This window comes from Ceratotherium simum, chromosome 19 (assembly GCF_057802395.1).
Source record: "Ceratotherium simum simum isolate JZ-2026a chromosome 19, ASM5780239v1, whole genome shotgun sequence".
In the NCBI taxonomy this organism is placed as follows: Eukaryota; Metazoa; Chordata; class Mammalia; order Perissodactyla; family Rhinocerotidae; genus Ceratotherium; species Ceratotherium simum.
The window spans coordinates 5,741,999-5,760,668 of NC_141918.1; the positions used below are offsets into that span (position 1 = coordinate 5,741,999).

General features: G+C 44.1%; 1 protein-coding gene across 1 annotated transcript in view; it reads left to right on the forward strand.

Moving 5' to 3' along the window:
- The first annotated feature begins 1,730 nt into the window (after nucleotides 1-1,730).
- Nucleotides 1,731-18,670, forward strand: part of SH3BGRL2 (SH3 domain binding glutamate rich protein like 2) — a 60,897-nt gene continuing 43,957 nt past the window's right edge. The window contains exon 1 of the mRNA XM_004422056.3: nucleotides 1,731-1,899. Coding sequence (XP_004422113.1) covers nucleotides 1,855-1,899 — 45 coding nt within the window. The 5' untranslated portion in view covers nucleotides 1,731-1,854. The remainder of the gene's footprint in view (nucleotides 1,900-18,670) is intronic.

An 18,670-nucleotide genomic window follows, 5' to 3' on the forward strand; every position in this document is an offset into this window, starting at 1 on the left:
GCAAAACCAACTCCTTGCAGTTCTCACACACTCTATATATTCTAACCTGGCATCCCCCCTATCTGCCAGCAGAAATTCTACTCATCTTTAAAGTCTCTTCTAAAAGGGCACCCTTTCTGTCTCTTTCCTTTCTATCCACACAACACTCCATGGGCACAGTGTGTCTTGTTCTGTCTCTATTTCTGTACCTGTCTTTTTCTTTTGCAGACAATAGGTGCTCTGCTAACTGAGGAAATGACTTATTTAACTCCTCATCCACTCCCGACCTTTCAGAGAATATGCTCTGAGTTCATATTTGTTGAATTTAACCTTATCTTCAAAGCTGAATAATTCCCAACTGAAGAAAATGCTGACTTTTATAAAGCTACATTTACATAAGAAATATAGTATCTACCTTTAATAAAATTATTTTAAATTTTATAAACATTCATTTCCACGTTTATGGTAGCCAAATTAAAGTACATGTGCAGAGAGATATTAACTACAGCAAAATTTATATTTAAAATTGTTGAATACTAAGAAGAAACAAATCCCCATTAGGATTGTATCTTCTGTTATTGTACTAAATTAAAAAGGAATACTACAGAAATGACTTAAGACAAGTAATAGAAAGGTTGTAAACTTGAAGTATTCAAAATTGCTCTAAAAAACAAATGTTCCAAAACAATTAGTATTTGTGCAAGAAATTTACCAAAGAAATTTACCAAAGAGCCAGAGACCTCATCATCTAATTTCTTTCTAGAACTGTTAATTAACATTGTTCCCAGAACTCTGCTAACCTCCCCCGCTGAAAGGAAGAAAGTAAATACAGTGCTGTGGGTAAAACTGGTTCATTTCCAGACACTGTGAGAGGCTGCGCTTTTGTGAAACAGAAAATACTTGCTAAGGAACTATTCCTAAACTATTAGCAACTACATAAAAGCTTTTTATCTAACAGCATCCTCCTGGGAGACTGCGCTGGAATGTGCAGCAGGTCTGAAAAAGGCACAGATTTGGCTCAACTGTAAATATTAAGTGCACAGAAGCGAAGCCATTGTGTGGGGTAGGGGGGTGGGGGTGGGGTCCTGATTCCCAATGTTGATAGAAGGATTCTAATTTCGCCTGGTATTTATTTTTTCTACTACAATTACAGTTTTGCTAAGAAAAATAAAATATCGGTTGTGCTCTCATCTGATTTCTAATTTTCAGCGTCTACAGAAACAGAAAACCTCTCATTCACCTAAAAGAATCACTTTTCTGCAGTCGCCAGAGCCGCCGGGCAAACAGAGGAGCGCCCAGCCCCGCCGCCCCCACCGCAGCCCCCTCGTCCCTGGGCGCCCCCGAAACAGTGGGTCCCCGCGGCACGCTCGCGTCCGCTGACGTCTCGGAGCGCGGTGGGGGGATGCTCCAAACCAGTAAACCACAACACAGAACCCAAGCTTGGACTTTGAACCAAGCAAGCCCTTTTGCCCACTTTTCTTTGTCCTCGTCTCGCTGGGATCCTCGCCCCCTCCAGCCCCGGTCACGGCCTCTCCCGGACTCGGGGTGCGCTCCAGCCACCTGCGCGCGTGCAGGACTGAGCGCAGTGAGCGGGGGCTGGCAGGAGCTCGGTCCACCGGCCGCCCGGGGAGAGCCCGAGACTACGACTCCCGGCATGCCCCGCAGCCAGCTCCCTCCCCTCCGCCCCCCCCCGCGGCCGGCGGCCGGGAGGCTCCGGGCTTTTATCTGCGGACCCGGCGGCAGGGAGCCCGGTCCCCGCGGTCCTCCCACCGGAGCGCTCTGCCCCGCGGCGGCGGCGGCTTGTAGCCCAGTGTTGCGTCCGCGCCCGCGCCAGCCCGGAGCCCCACGGAGGCACACGGTCCGGCCGGCGGGAGGATGGTCATCCGCGTGTTCATCGCCTCCTCCTCGGGTTTCGTGGCGGTGAGCACTGCGGGGACCGCCGGCGGGCCGGGGGCGCGTCTGCGGGTGGGGGCGCGGTGCGGTCCTGCGGGGGCGCGCGGCGCTCGGCTCTGCGCGTCCCGGCGGCGGCGCGTCCGGCCGCGGGAGCCAGCGCCCGCAGGTGATCCATCACCCCGGGACAACAATGAACAGGGCGGGCAGCAGAGGTGGGTGGGGGACCCGGGCTCCCCCGTTCGCCCACCCTCGCGGCCTGAGAGGGGCACGGCGCGGCGGGAAAATGGAGTCCGCGCGAAGCCCCCCGCTCCAGTTGGGTGGCTCAGGAATTTAGGGAAGGGGTGGTCCGAGGGTTTCGGGGGTCCCGCTCCCCTTGGCGTTAGTTCTTCTCGATTTGGGACGTTCAGCTTGGTTATGTTTTGTACGGGAGCTCTTTCAGCTGCTTGGTTTGCTAACCTAGCTCTTGAATGAAACAAGTTGAAGTGGGAATTGCTCTCCACTCTCCGTTCCCCGCCACCAAGTGTATTTCTTTAGTTTTGTACCTGCGCAAAGAGAACAGTATACCAGGTTTGTCCTGTCGTGCAGCGTTTTTTGTTTGTTTTGTCATCTTTTTGCCTGGGGTGCTATAAATGTTTTTATGTTTTCATGTAAGTGGGTGTGTTGGGTTTCTTTCCCCTTGTAATGCTGTGGTCATTTTCTTCTTGGGGATGTATAAATTGTGGTCTAATTATGTTAATCTGTTTTGTCTGGTCGATATTCCTGAAATTTTTTTTTTAGGAGGAAGAGAAGTTAAATAGCTAGATGTCAGACGCTAAGAAAAAATTCAGTAGTACACTTGATAGCCCACTAAGATAACGTAGCAATATGTTTTACATGATTATTAAGATTTGTTTTCCTTAGCTAAGTTAAATTATAGATTTAAGAGGCTCTTTCATGACATAGATAATCAAATACATCAAAAAGTGCAATATCGGTTGCTTAAAATTTGGTCTTGCCAGTTTTCTGTCCAGCACCTCAACCAGATTGTCCCAAAATTTGTTTCTGAAGCAGGTGGAATGGAAGATGGAATAAAATATTGTTTGCAAATTCTTATAAACCTTTGAGGCTTTTTATTTAAAAAGAAATTATAGTATAAAAAAGACTCCCTTTTGCATTAAAACGATAGATGGGAAACTCCAGCTTATCTTTATTTGCAGGCTGCACTGGTCCCCAGACCCCTGATAGTTCGGGGTTTCTACGTATTTGTGGTTGCTTAGTCATACCTGCCTTTTGTAGATTTCTCCCCGGAGCTACACTTCATGTGTGTGGAAACCCTCCTGTTTCGTAGGCAGAGTTTTTCAAATGCGCTCCTTCATAGGAATGCTGCACAGCGTTTGGTTTCACCACCAACCTGCATGCGTCGGTAATTGTTCCAATAGCATGCTGTTGATTGGGGAGAGGATGCTTTATAGTATTAAGAAGCCTAGGCTATGTTGGACAAGTCAAAGTGAAAACTTAAGGTAGTTACTTGGCTTATCCTGTCAGGAGGTAGTAATAGCAAGATAGTTCTGGAACCCTGCATCTCTGTTTCCTCAATTCCATTAACAAATATTTATTGCCTGCCTGCTGTGTGCCTTTTTAATTTTTAAATTTCATACTGTGTGTTTTGCACATGAAGCTGGACTTAAGAGACCTAAGTTTTAATGCGGCCTGTGGCTGGTGGTGTAAGCTTAGATAAGGTGCTCCCTCTCTGCTGAGTTTCTCTCCTGTAGAATGAAGGGTTGTGATGAATAACTGAGAAGCGCACTCTGCTTTAAAATGCTTTCCCTTCATCAGCTGGGGAAATGTGGGTAAATCCTCATAATAGCTTCTTTCACTTTAACAGTATACATATGAGCCTCAGAGTGAATTTTTTCTTTTCCTTCTGTGTTTTACTGTGATGTCTCAGGTCCCCCCACTGCCCCACTTGGTAGCATGTGTTCTGACGTGATTTGATTTAAGCTGGAAGACATGCTTTGTTATGACATACCGTCCAGCCCATAAGCATTAATTATCTATTTTAATGGACCCAATCTTTTCAGTCTCAGACAGTCTCTAGCCACTGAGTCTCTCCAGTTGTAGTATTATCTCCTTTACCAGTACACAGTTTTTCTGTAATTATGTAACATCGATACTTTTGGAGATGTTAAGTTTATGCTTATAATGCAAGTATAATGATTTCTGGGAGATAACGAAGTTGTTTAGATCAGCTCTTTGGCTGGGGAGGCTAATGGGCCTTATAATATAATATAGCATTAAGCTATATTAAGCTTTGGTGGCGGGGCCACAGTGTCTTCCCTCCAGCAGTGTTGCATTGACCGTTGGTGCTGTTTTATTCGGTGACCAACCATGACCAGCAAGTGCGTGGGAGAACAAATAATTTGATTCCCAAGTTGGTTTGGTTTTAGCTTAAGTTGATTAAACCACAAGGAAGAAATGTGACTAGAATTAGACTTAGCTAAGTAAGTCCCAGAAATTTCCAAAAAGATGCCCTGCCCCAATCAGCAGTAAAATTACACAATCCATTTAGAGAAAATCTTCATATCTTGTTCTGACTTCCCTGAACTCTCCAGCTTCAGCAGGTAACAGTGGTAGTTGGACTGGTTCACACCAAGGGGTGATTATTGCCCTCTTATCCTCCCCAGATCCAGCGCAAATCTGCTTTTACTGGGAAATAAAAGTGATGCCACATTATTATGCTACGGATACCTGAAAATCAGATTTCTTATGCAGCTGATAATGATGCTGTAGTGAAGGACATTTTAGTTCAGTCCTAAGAAAATAATATCTTCATAGAAGTATCATTTTAAAATTTAATTTATTCTGGTTGTGTACCCAAAAGAGGAGGTCTTGGTAACTTTATTCGGGAAATATATTAATATGACTTATTAATTTAAAAACATTGAAATCAGTTATTTCATTCATGCATTGTTTTATTCATTCATCAAGTATCTTGTAAGGGTCTGCTACTTGCTCGGCTCTGTCCTTGGTCTTGGGGGAACTGGAGGAGAACCGAGGGTGTGGTCTCTGTCCTCAAGGAATTCAGGTGGGGAGATAAGATAGGAAAGGTAAACCACCTGTGATAAAGTACAGCCCAAGGACACATGCCTCTTTCAGCAACATTCTTACCAGAGATAGAAATAATATAGGCAGCAGAGGGATGCATTGCAGGGTGTCAGATAAGGAGGAAAGGTGCCAGAAATCATCAAATATGCATGTGGGGGCCTTAGGCAGATGGCAAGGAGAGGAATTGAGTTAGATTTGGAACCTGAGAGAGAGTACACGCGCCCACCTTGTTCAGGCTGGAAAGGGAGGGTCAGGTGGCGGAGGTCCCTATGGACCTCTTTTGGGGACAGAGTAGACACTAAGTCCCTGAAAGGAACCCACGATGACGAACTCCATAGTGCTCAGCATCTCAGAGATGTCCTCAGTATCTGCAACTTGCATGCTATCTGGAGCCTTTTGTCCCCAGGAACAAGGTGCTCTCTGGCAGGGAGAGAGCCCTGGTATGTGATTTTAGAAAAATCTTTACCCCCGTTTGCTTTGACTAAAATTTCTCAAAAAGGAAATAAAGTCTTTCATTCTCTGTTAAAGTTCCTGGGCTCAGTTGTTAGAGCTGGAAGAAAACCTGAGGAGGTTTTCTGGTGACGTCCAACCACCTAATTTCACAGGGAAGGAAATTTGGGCGTAGAGATTAAGTGGTGTGCCGTGAGAGCATTTATGGCAGTCTGCAGAGCTGAGGGCTAAATGGAAGCCAGGCCTCCTGACTCCTGAATGTATTCATTCATACATTCATTTAGCAATGCGTTCATTCATGGCTTAATTCACCCTGGCACTCATCAAACAGTCATTGCAGGCCTGCTAAGTACCAGGCTCTTTGTTATGTGCTGTTAGGTGCTAGGTTTATGTGATGGTCAGAACAGACTTAGACTCTGGCCTCATGGCGCAAATCAGTGCTCTCTACAGCCCGAAGACTTGGGATGCACACCATTTAATCGAGGACGATGAAGGACTGATGCTGGCTCGGGGGATGTTTCCCTGGGGCAGGGTGAAATGAGCTAGCAGTGTATCCCTGGATGTTGGAGAGGGACCTTCACTGGGAGCAAAAGATACAAAGACGTTGGGAAACCTGGAGCTTTGCCCAGGGCTGCAACTATGTTTTCAAGTGGGGGTGGGGGTGGCAGGGGAACACACAGAAACTTTGCTCCGAGTTGTCTCGCTCTTTGCTGCTGTAGGAGGCATATCCTACTGCTTTGCGTGACTTATAGCTATTTTAAATATGCGATGATTAGTTAAGTAGTTGCATCTCCACAGAGTATATTCAGTGAAGCTTCGCTGTGTAAGATGCCTCTGAAAAGAGTTCCAAGGCAAAGTCAGGATGTGACCAGGTAGAACCACCTGAGCATAATTCCTAAGTGATTCTAATGCCAGAATGAACTAGTGAGGGTAAGCCTGGGCTCATTAGAATCCTTAACTCATTGAATTTTCAGAATCATTTGGCAAGGTAGTTATTTATTTCCATTTTACAGATGAAGATGCTGAAGTTAACTGACTTGGTTGAGATCATACATGGTAGATGGTGGGACCCTGAGTCAAACTCTGGTGGGGTGGCTCCAAAGCTTCTAGAGCAGAAGTTCTCCACTGTGGGCACTGTCGCACTCTTGGGGGAATGAGAGTACTAGGGAAGCTCGACGTCCTGCAGTGTGTCAGACAGTCCCCCATAAGAACTGCCCCCTCCAAAATACCAGTGGTACCCCTGACAAGAAACAGTGCCGAAGGGCGTTGGCAGGGGAGGTGTGGAGTGAGGTTAGGGAAGAGGTGGGAGCGTACAAGCAGTGATCGGGAGAAGCAAGAATAAGTTGGGGGTGCAAGGACAAGGATGTGGTTGTGAGGGAAGGTCAGGCGAGGAAGGCGTATGTATTCTTTTCCTAGGGCTGCCATTAACAAAGTACCAAATACTGGGGGGCTTAAACCACAGAAATTTGTCTCACAGTTCTGGAAGCTGGAAGTCGAAATCAAGATGTCAGCAGGATTGCTTCCTTCTGAGGGCTGTGGGGGAGACTGTTCCATGCCTCTCTCCTAGCTTCTGGTGGTTTGCTGGCAATCTTGGGCATTCCTTGGCGTGTAGATATATCACGGTATCATCTGTCTTCATGTTCACATAGCACATGTGTGTTTGTGTCTGTGTCCAAATTTGCCCTTTTTATTAGGACACAGTCATTGAATTTGAGCCCACCTGAATGACCTCATCATAACTTGATCGTCTGCAAAGATCCTATTTTCAAATAAGGTCACACTCATAGGTACTGGGGGTTAGGACTTTATCATCTTTTTGGGGGACACAATTCAACCCATAACAGCATGCAAGATGAGGGTTGAAATAGACTAATTGATGGAATTTTCCCCCTTTAATTGGAAAGACTATGGGCAAATTTCTTGAATCTTAAAGTCAGTAGCTAGATATGGAATTATATGAAATTATAGTCATTGTATAAGGTTTATTGCTAGAAAGGGAACTTTTTATTAATATCCCAAGTGAAGACCTGACCTCAGTTTTTCTAGTTCATTTTAATATTTCCCAACTTTGATATTTTTTTCCATTCTATAATATTTTAAACTTGTAAATCTAAATATGCTCAAGGGCATGGACTCCTTTATGAAATTAGGGACTTTTTATCCATTTGCATTAGGACACTTTAAATAAACATTTCAGTCTGTTTGAGGAAACTAAATTTTGACAACTATTTATAATGAAGTATAAGGTGGTTTCCACACTGCAGGAATGTAACCCTGCTTGCGTCTTGTTTTTTCTGGTTTTCAATTTTTTGATGAAAAACAGAAAAGGAAAACAACTATCGTGAAAAAAGTCAGCCGTTCTACGGGAGGCAGTGTGAGAGACTAACTCTGAAGAATATTTCTTCTTCAGATTTTTTTCATGTTTAACTTATAAAAAGTTCCAAAATGAATTGTTTTTTTGTTAGTAAAGTTAGAAATGGTGACAGACTAGAAAAAGTCTAGATTCTTAGCAAATGTTTCACTTTTAAAAATAAAACTTAGGATGACTTACTGATTATTATATATGAAAGTTTAAAATACTTTATTTTGAAATGCAGATTTAAAAAAATGGGATCAAGAAATTGCTAGTTCAGCTTGTAAATGTTAATCTTTTAAAAAGTTACCTTCCAGTCTCTAAATTCAGAAGGAGACCCTTTTAGGTTTCAACAGTTTTTCATTAGGAACTCCTCTCATGGGTTTTATTTTAGCTGTAGTGTTAGTTGGAAACTCAGCTTGTTCTGATTTCAATCACGTTCCTGTATTCGTTATTTTTCTGATTAATTTTATATTATATTGTTTATCTATTTTGCGAAAAAGGATCTTAGCTTTTCAAAGTAGAAATTTAGTGAAAACTTATTTTTTTCTATGAAATTGCAAATGTTTATTAACATTTGAGAGAAATTTTCCACTTCTGATTATGTCCTGTTGTCTTTTTGGATCCTCTTTCTAGTTGTAGCTTAAAAACATGTCATTGAACCTTTCTGTTTAGTCTTTTCTAGACCAATAGTGATCAGTATGTGTCCTTGCTGATTTTTTGATTGGTGGTTGGGCTTGCTGGAGAAGTGGGAATGGGGGTGGACTTGGAGGCTGGAAGCCTGGACCAGCTGCAGCTGAGCAGTCTACTATAAGGCAGTGTGGTTTCCCTCCTGTCCTCGTAATAGGCTAATCTGAGTTTATCTGCCTGCACTGGCTAGTTACTCAGAAACTGGACTATGGTAACGTAAAGTTAGTGTTGTTATTTCTTGCATGTTTGATTGTTTTTTCCAAACTCTAAAAAAAGAATTCAACCTAGGAAAAGTACTTAATTGAATATTTCCCCTTCTGGACTCAGGACAGCTTTGCTGAAGGACTGAAAGCTGAATTAAGTGCTAGCAGATGGGGGCCCCCACCTATAGACCTATAGGTACTTTTTAGGCTGGTGCAGCCCCTGGGAGACTCTGGAACAATTTGGTTGGTCTCCTAGATCTGATTCCCTTTGTTATTACCATTGACAGCTTGCTTTGAGGGGGCCTGACTTGTTGGGGCTGGCTCGGGACCTGGCAGAACCCCAAGAGGGGTTTCCTGGAACTGACCCCTGAGGGAGGAAGGGCAGGGCACGCCATACATCAGGGTGGGTTGCCTTGTTGTGGGACCTTTGTGGGCCCTCTGCCAACTTTGCTTCAGAGCTCCTGAAGCCAGAAATGGAATGTTGGCTGTCACCAAGGGCAAAGGGTTCTAAGGGCTTCAGGATGCGTTTTCCATTTCTTACCGGTGAAGGCCCAAACCTGGAAATGGCTTTTGTCATTTTGGACCTAGTGGCTTTGGGAGTGGAGGGCTGAGAGTAAAAGAGACCCAAGTAGGTGACTTGCTCGACAGGTGAGTTCAGTGGTATTTGGTGAATGCAAATATAGTTCGTCAGCAGCTATTGCTGTGTACCAATTTTTGTATTAAAGACAAAGCAAAACAAAAAACCCAAAGCAACAGAAGCAACACAGCTTTTGAGTTGGTTTGTTTTCCTCCTGTGGGTTGCACAAGGGCTGGGCGTATGGTCTTCATTCATGACATTCCTATGAGGATTGAAGCTTGCTTTCTCTGCTATAGTATTTATGTTCATTAGGACAGTTGCTTTGAGTGGGAATTGGCCACTTTCATAAGCCTGGGTCCCCAATTGACAGGAGTTTTGGGTTGCACTGTCCTTTTATGATAAATAAACTACTTTCTACCCAAAGTAGGTGTTTGGGTTGAGTATTTGCTGATTTATTTAATTCTGGAATCAACTTATACTCAACCCAGGCACCTACTTCTGCCTCATCTATGGATTATCTATCACTGGAGGGCAGCGTAGCCTCATGGTTAAGGCAGGGGCTGAGTCCAAATCCTAGCTCTGCTGTTGATGAGGGACGTGGCCTTAGGCAAGTAGTCTCAGTCTCTTCATTTGTAAAAGTGGGATAGTAGTGGTACCTCCTGCATAGGATTGCTGTGTATTCCGAATAAGGCATTTAGCAGAGTGACAGGTGCATAGTAAGTACTCAGTGCGTGTTAACCATTGTTTTTATTATATCATCATTATCATCAGCAGCAGTAGTAATAGCAATAATAAAAAAATAAAAAATTATAACCTTGGATCGTGTAAGATCTTTAATCATCAACAAAATTATGTACAGTACATAGTACTTACTAAGCCAAGGATGCATGCTGGTATAATTTTAGAGTTTTTAGTAAATTTAAGTATAGAGAGTTTTCTACTGAAATTTGAATTAATAAGAACATTACAATTCGAAGTCATTCCCCAAACAAACCACTTAATTAGAGTTCTTCTGTAGTTTTTGAACATTTTATAGGTACACAGTGTGTTGTGCATGAGTAACTAAACCATCTTTATTCACTGCCTACACAGTGCTTACTGTGCAAATAGGCATTATTCTTTGCTGTACATAGTACATGATTTTCGAGTCCTGGTTTGATCCAAGGCTTCCCAAACTTGGCAAGTAGATTTCATCCCAAATGACAGCTCTGACGGATGGATGGTGGCTGCCTGGAGACCTGGGAGAAGGGTTTTCGGATCCTTGTCTGGATCAGCTGGAGAACAGTGGGATTGATTGTTGGTGTCTCCTCCGGCACTGGAGGAGGAAGGACCAGGGCCTGTGCCGCGTATTTGCCAGCCCTGTCTTGCACTCTGTACGCTTGGACTCTGCTTTCAGATTTCTGTAACTGAATGTAGAATATTTTGAGTCTCTGAGTAAGAAGCAAGAGGAACATGAGATACCAAGTTGAATTGATGGATAAGATCCCCTGTGAATGTCTCACCCCAAATTAGGGGAAGGGTGGTGGAGAAGGGCCAGGATTTCTGTGTTTAATGAAGATGAGTGGTACTTGCCAGAAAGACAGTGATTATCCCGACGGTGAAACTGAGCACTGAATCTCGAAGCTTGTGACATGGTGGCGGAGTGCTTTCAGATGTGGCAGGGGGGCAGGTGGATGGTGGTAAAGAGGTAGGGGGCTTTGTGGAAACAGGTGCTGGAGACAGGAGAGGGAGAGACACACTGGGGTGGGGTCTCTAGGAGGTGCCTGTCCTCTGTGCTGAGCCTCGCAGCACTGAAGGGTCAGTGAACAGTTAGCGTTTACCTGTGCCCAGCTTGTGCTAGGATTTTCCCTGCAGCTTATTTAATCGTTACAATGATCCTACAAACTGTGGTTTATTATATTGATTTGACAGATGAGAATGTTGAGGTAGAGGGTGGTTAAGTAACATGCCTAGGATCACGTGGCTCAGTGAGTCCAGATTCGAACCCCTATCTTCTGATTGTGTCCAGTACTTTTTCATCACCTCCCACTGCCTACCGGAAGAGCCCCTGACCGGAGACCAATGAGAACCAGAAAACAGGCTGGAATAACAGTGTGTGAGCTCAATCTAAAGAAAGGGGGAGGGGCAGGACTCCGAAAGAGCAGTTCTAGGGGTCCCCACTCAGCTGTTGAGCAGGTAATTGTGGGCACAGTATCCTCAGGGCATGTGAAAGCAGTGGCCTTGCTTCCGCAGAGATTGATAAAAGCTATAAGCACTGTGGGTTGAATTGGAAGGCTAGTATTCATAATAATAATTATAATAACAACTGCATTCACACCACGTACAGGATGTACTAGGGCCTTGCGTTTATTTGTCTTCCTTAAAGTACCTCGGCATGGTGGCCGTTCATATTCTCTCTCCCTCTCCCCCTCTCTAATAGAATAGGAAACTGAAGCTCAGAAACTTTGAATAACTTGCCTTGTCATAGAACCCATAAAGTTCAGACACCCAGATTTGTGCCATCGTTTTTCTTAATGGCTGTGTCCCAGAGGAAGGAATCAGAGATTAAAGAGAAATTAGAATAAGCAATGCTCTGAAGGGACTGTTGGATGTCCTGAAACCAGGCGTGTGATTTGCTTCAAATGTGATTCTCTTGCTGTGTGTGATAAAGTTGAGTAGAATGGACTTGATGTATTGAACCCGAGGGAGCAGAGTGGGATGGGATGGGAGGGTAATATGGGAGAAGGAAATGTGGGCCGGGTGGCTGGAACCCAGGGATGGGGTCGAGGGCGGAGATATTTAATCTTTTGGGACCTTTTGGGCAACATGAGATCTACCTGGACAAATGGTGGTGGTGGAAGTACGTGCTCTCATTCTTTCATCTTGGATCCTGGGTTCCTGGGAGACATTTTCTCCATGGGCTGATCATTCCCTGTTTCTTACCCTGCAACTAAAGTGTCCTTTTGAGTGGAAAGAGTTTATCCATATATTGCAGCCTTCTGTAGGAGTTCAATACAAGAGTAACTAGAAAGTGGGAATCAGGAGCTGAGCTGGAGCTGGAGTCAGGGCTATTAGTGGTTGGAGGGGAGAGCAGGAAGGCCTGTGGAGTGCAGGCAGCCGCTGTGTGTGTAAAGGAAAAGGGGATCAACACACACAGGAAGGTAGGAGGGGCCCGCAGGAGTGGGTCCGGGAAGCCGCTGATCATACACTTCACTGCCGGGTTTACTTGTTTCAAGATCTTTTTGCCTCGTTCATTGTCAGCCATCTCTCTTTCTAAGATCAGATTCTTTACATGTAATTTACTGAGAGAGCCTCATAAACTTGGTAGATAGAAGAAATTTGTGTGATACAAGCAAGGTGATATGTGGAAAGAATGTGGCTTTTAGGAGCAGAAAGACCTGGGTTCGAATTATGGTTCTGGTAACCTAACCAGCACGGTGGCTTGGCAAGTCAGGGTGGCTTAGCAAGTCTTTTAACTTCTCTGGATCTCAGCGTCCCCATTTGTAAAGTTGTTGGAGCTTAATGAAATGGCAGCCATTAATAATATTATGAGTTTCATATAAATTTGTCAGCAGTAATTCTCTGATCCTTTGTGAGTTTTCAACTTTAAACGAACTATTAGGATTTAATTAAGGAAAAAATTGTTCTTATAATTGGACAATAGGTCCTGAGTTCAATGGAATGCATCCATGGGAAGACCTGAAACTGACATTGTTTATTAGGGTTAGTGGAGGCTTGAGGTCAGGGGTCTGGGTTCAGAAACTGAAACCCCTTTGATATTGACTTAACACAGTGTTATTTATTTATTTATTTATTTAGATGAGGAATATTGGCCCTGAGCTAACGTCTTTGCCCAGCTTCCTCTGTTTTGTATATGGGACGCCGCCACAGCATGGCTTGATGTAGATCTGTGCCCGGGATCCAAACCCTTAAACCCTGGGCCACTGAAGTGGAATGCGCTGAACGTAACCACTACGCCACTGGGCCAGCCCCAACACAGTGTTTTAAAAGTTTTTTGAGCAAAGATTTTAAATGCTGGGACATGTCTTTCTCACATACACGTAATCTGAATTTCCCACTCTTCTGGAGACATCTGAAGGTCTCTTGACTGCAGTGCCTCACTCTATCATGGCAGGGATCCGTTGAAGCTGATTAGTGGTGGCCCTTTCTGGGGTGTACCCTGGGAGTCTCTACAGCGCCCCCACCATTCCCACAGTCTTCCTAACTCTGAGCCATTTGTTATTGATTTGTGTGATTCTTTTTCTTATAATTGAAGATATTTCTTGGCATCTATGTCTATCTAAAGTGGGAAATCACAAGATTATATTGAGAGAGTTATATATGTTTCATGAAGAATGGGAGCCAGTGAAAGTTTTCTTGTGGAAGGAGGGAAATAATAGTTCTGTTATTAGGAATTGGTTGGCTTCATTCCTTTATGTTAACCACCTGTCTCCTGAGGGCATTTGAATTTTCGACTCTGTGTGGAAGCGAATTGTTATGGGGAGTAAAAAATGACTCTATCCTGTTTGTGCGTGGTGCCAGCCTCCCAGTCACTCTGTAATCTCAGAACTGCTGCTTCAGTCATTATAGGACAGACCTTCCTTGGAAAGCTTAGAAATAGAGTGGATCACACCCCACGCCACGGTTTATCACTGGCATCACTGTTGACGTTTGGCACTGGGTCATTCTTTGTTGTGGGGGGCCGTTCTGTGCATTGCAGACATAGAGCAGCATGCCCTGTCTCTACCTGCTGGGTGCTAGTAGCAGCCCCTGCCCCCAGTTGTGACAACCAGAATGTCTCTAGGCATTCTCAAATGTCCCCTGGGGGCATAATCACCCTTGGTTGAGAACCCCTGCTCTGATCTACAGTAACAGACAGGAAATGCTCACCATGTGAGAAGACTCAGGTTGCTTTACAACTGGAAGGAACTGAGGAGACCATTCAGTTCATCTTTCTCTTCTGATGAGGTGTGAGCTGTTAAATGACTAGTTCAAGTCTACACTGGTTGTCCTGAAACTTTGAGAGCAGTGTGTTGTGGACCTAGAGTACTGCATTGGGAGCTGGGAGACTGGGAATCTGGCTCTGGTGATGCTATTTAATGAGCTTTTGTCTTTGGACAAGAAACTTAGCTTCTCTGGGCTTCAGGTTTCTCATCATGTTGTTACTGTTGTTTTGTAATTGAGATATAATTCACATACCATATAATAAAAAGGTGATATAATTCACCCTTTTAAGTTGTACATTTCAGTGGCTTTTAGTGTATTTACTGTGTTGTGCAACCATCACCACTATCTAAGTCCAGAACCTTTCATCACCGCAAAAAGAAACCCCATCTCCATTAGCAGTCACTCAGCATGCCCTCCTCCCTCCAGCCCCTGGCAACCACTAATCTACTTTCTGTCTCTATGGATTTGCCTATTCTGGGCCTTTCACATAAGTGGAATCGTATAATATGTGACCTTTTGTGTTTGGCTTCATTCACTTAGCATAATGTTTTCCAAGTCCATGCATGTTGTAGAATGTATCAGTACTTCATTTCTTTTTATGGCGGAAGAGTATTCTCTTGTATGGATATGCCACATTTTGTTTATTCATTCATTAGTTGTTAGATATTTGGGTTCTTTCCACTTTTTGGCTATTATGAATAATGCTGCTGTGAACATTTGTGTACAAGTTTTTATGTGACCATATGTTTTCACTTCGCTTGGGTATATACCTAGGAGGAGAATTGGTGGCTCATAGGGAAACTCTATGTTTAACTTTGTGAGGAACTCCCAAACTGTTTTCCAAAGCAGCTATTCCATTTTACATTCCCACTAGCAAGGTAGAAGCGTTCTGATGTTCTCCACATTTTAACCAGCACCTGTTATTGACTGTCTTTTTGATTACAGCTGTTTTAGTGGGTGTGGGGTGGTATCTCAGTGTGGTTTTGATTTGCGTCTCCCTGATGACTGATAATGTTGATGTTTTTTAAGAACTAGTTTAGATCCCTTTTTTAAAGAGCTCTTCTAGCTCTGAATTTTTAATTTTTCTTCTATTCCACATATAAACCAATATGGGTAACAGAAGTGAATTTTTAGGGGGTATATATTTTGGAAATGAATTGAGTTAATCATTTCCCATATATTTATGAGTACCTTCTATTGCTCAGTGTTCAGCCATGTTCAGGATGCAGAATGAGTATATGGCATGATCCTAACCCCCCAAATAACTTATAATCTGCCTGACGAGGAAAGATGAACGTGGAAAATGGAGGACAACACAGAGTCCTGTGGAATATAATGCTAACGTGAGCTGTCCTATAGGTCAATCACAAGGGCAGGTATATTTATTTGGATGAAGGCAAAGAAAGTCATATTCAGAGATAGACAGAAAAATAGCATCTCAGGTTGGGAAGGTGGCTGTTTTTAAGATTCTAGAAAACTCCACTTAAATAAAAGGCTCCAGTGGAAAATTTTTTTTTCAAGATACTTGATATGAGCTTGTGAACTGGAACAGATGTCACCTTTCCTGTTCTTTCTTGTCAGAGAAAGAATTTGATTTGTGTCCCCATGCTGCCCTTCATTTTAGACCAGAGGCCTCCTTTTCCATTGGTGTGTATTTCCTGTAGTGTGAAGCAGACAAACAGATGTTCTGCAGTTAGTTCCACGGTGATATTTTAATAGCAAGCTTGGTTCTAAGAGATAATTAACAGGGAGGAGATGATTAATAAAAAAGCATCATCCTTTTAACAAGACTAAGTCTGTGTGTTAGGTTCAGAAAGCCACGAAAAACCTCGTTAAAAAATATCAAGCTAGGGCCGGCCCCGTGGCTTAGCGGTTAAGTGCGCACGCTCCGCTACTGGCGGCCCGGGTTCGGATCCCGGGCGCGCACTGACGCACCACTTGTCCGGCCATGCTGAGGCCGCGTCCCACATACAGCAACTAGAAGGATGTGCAACTATGACATAGAACTATCTACTGGGGCTTTGGGGAGAAAAAGGAGGAGGATTGGCGATAGATGTTAGCTCAGAGCCAGTCTTCCTCAGCAAAAAGAGGAGGATTAGCATGGATGTTAGCTCAGGGCTGATCTTCCTCACAAAAAAAAAAAATATCAAGCTAATCAAGAGCTCATGACCACACCGAGTGGATGGAATGCTTCGGAAAATGTAAAGGCTGCGAGGGACATGGTTTATTTGACTGCTTCTTAAATAAGTGGTGTGAAGAGTCTGTGTTTTTAGAGATAATTTTATTAGTTGTCCAGATATCAGAATTCTAGAACCCCGCTGTGGAGTGAAGCTGGAAGGCCTGGAATGAGACCTGGAAGGAGGCAGAGAGGCCACTGAGAGAAAGTTGGCTATTTTGCATTCCCAGGGTAGGGGGCTGCCCTTCAGAGCCTCACCCAGACAGCCAGGAATGAAACAGGCCACCAGTGTCTGGGCCCAAGTGAGGGAGTCACAAGGGGAAGCTCTGAGAGGTGACAGCTGCCTTCTGAAGGCAGAAATGGAGAATTCCAGAAGCACGGCTTTGGGCTCCGTTTGGTAGAGAGTAAACCAGCAGTCTTACACTTAAGTGCACTCTGAGAATGTCAGTGCACCACATCGAAGCGCCCGAGTGGATCATCATGGTGAGTCCTGGTCCAGAACAGACAAATCAAGTTTGGCATGTATGGGTTTGATGCGTTCTCCTGAACAATGCGGGAACACATGCTGTGCATTTTAGAGAGATTGCTAAACTAAAAATAGTTTAAAATAAAATAATAATCAATTTCTGTTCAAAAGGATGAGCTTGAATTATACAGAAAACCTCAATTTCCAATTCCAGGAGAAAGTAATTTGCTCCTAACTCTGTTCCCACATTGCAACTCCTCTTTTGCTTTCCCTTTTCCTTCTCTCTACCTTCTGATGTAACACCTGTAGACTCTGTTCCTCATCATCTAGGAGCTGTTTATTTTATGTTCCTTCTTTTTACATTTCTGATGCTGTGCTTTTGTTCTTTGCCTCCACATCACTGTAGCTTTGCAGGCCTCCGCATGCACCTTCCCCACAGAGCACCCCCTTTTGGCTGCCCTGGCCCTATAGGCACTCCCCTGTTACTGCCAGTTTCGTATGGAAGTTACTTGTTGGAAAGCCCTATCTCTCCCCCCGCCCCATTAGATTATGCACTGCATCAAATTAGAGGCCTTGTGTTGTCAGCTATATTCCCTTAGTCCTAAGGCAGCCTAGCATATTGCAGGGTCTCCATGAGGTCTCATAAAAACCTGTTGAGGGGCCAGCCCAGTGGCGTAGTGGTTAAGTTCGCGTGTTGGGCTTCGTTGGCCCAGGGTTCGCAGGTTTGGATCCTGGGTGTGAACCTACTCACTGCTCGTCAAGTCATGCTGAGGTGGCGTCCCACATAGAAGAATTAGAAGGATCTACAGCTAGGATATACAACTATGTACTGGGGCTTTGGGAAGAAAAAAAAAAAAAAAGAGGAAGATTGGCAACAGATGTTAGCTCAGGGCCAATCTTCCTCAAAAAAAAAAACCTGTTGAGTGAGTTGTGGCTCCTTGACTTTTTTTTTTTTTTTTTTTTTTAAAGATTTTATTTATTCATTTTTTTCCCCCCAAAGCCCCAGTAGATAGTTGCATGTCATAGGTTCACATCCTTCTAGTTGCTGTACGTGGGACTCGGCCTCGCGTTGGACGGAGAAGTGGTGCCTCGGGGCGCGCCCGGGATCCGAACCCGGGCCGCCAGCATCAGAGCGCGCGCACTTAACCGCCAAGTGTGGCTCCTTGACTTTTAAGGAGACTTGGATTTTTCTTTGTGTTGGCTCTCTGCTCTCTAATTCTCCTTTGTTAATTTCTCCACTTACTCTTTTGAGTCAAGATGGAATGGAGAATTATATGGCTGAAGATATAGAGAAACTTGAGGTGGAGACACCAGAATTTGGAGACACTCCTCAAGAATAACTTTATCTTATGTGGAATGCAGGAATTAGGGTCATCTGTGAGAAGGGCGAGTGCCTGTGGAGATCTGAGGAAGCTATGAAAGCTCCAAGTGGTGCTGTGTAGGACCAAAGAGAATCGCATGTCCAGCTGAAGTTAGAGAGTTGGAGTTTTCAGCAGACAAGGCTCACTAGCCTTGCTCAGTAGCGCAAGGAGGAAGGAGAAGGCTGATGACACAGCCAGCCCAAGACAGGGGGCGATAGAATGCAGGTAAGAGCATCCAGACTCTCTTAGAGGTATCAATTTGTGCCTACTATGGAAATGTGAACTAGTTATATGATCCCCTGTAAAATGTAATTGTGAGAATGATCTGCTGTCCCTCAAATTTTCAGATGTAAATAGAAGTAGTTTCTAGATCCTCTCTTAGGATCACTTTTCACACGACTGAGGATTGACTGATGTAGAAATGGGAACCACATGTTCCAAAACACCCCGTGTTCCAGAGCAGCATCTCTGGCCATTGATAACAGCATAACCTTTGGCTGAAGTCCTGTAAG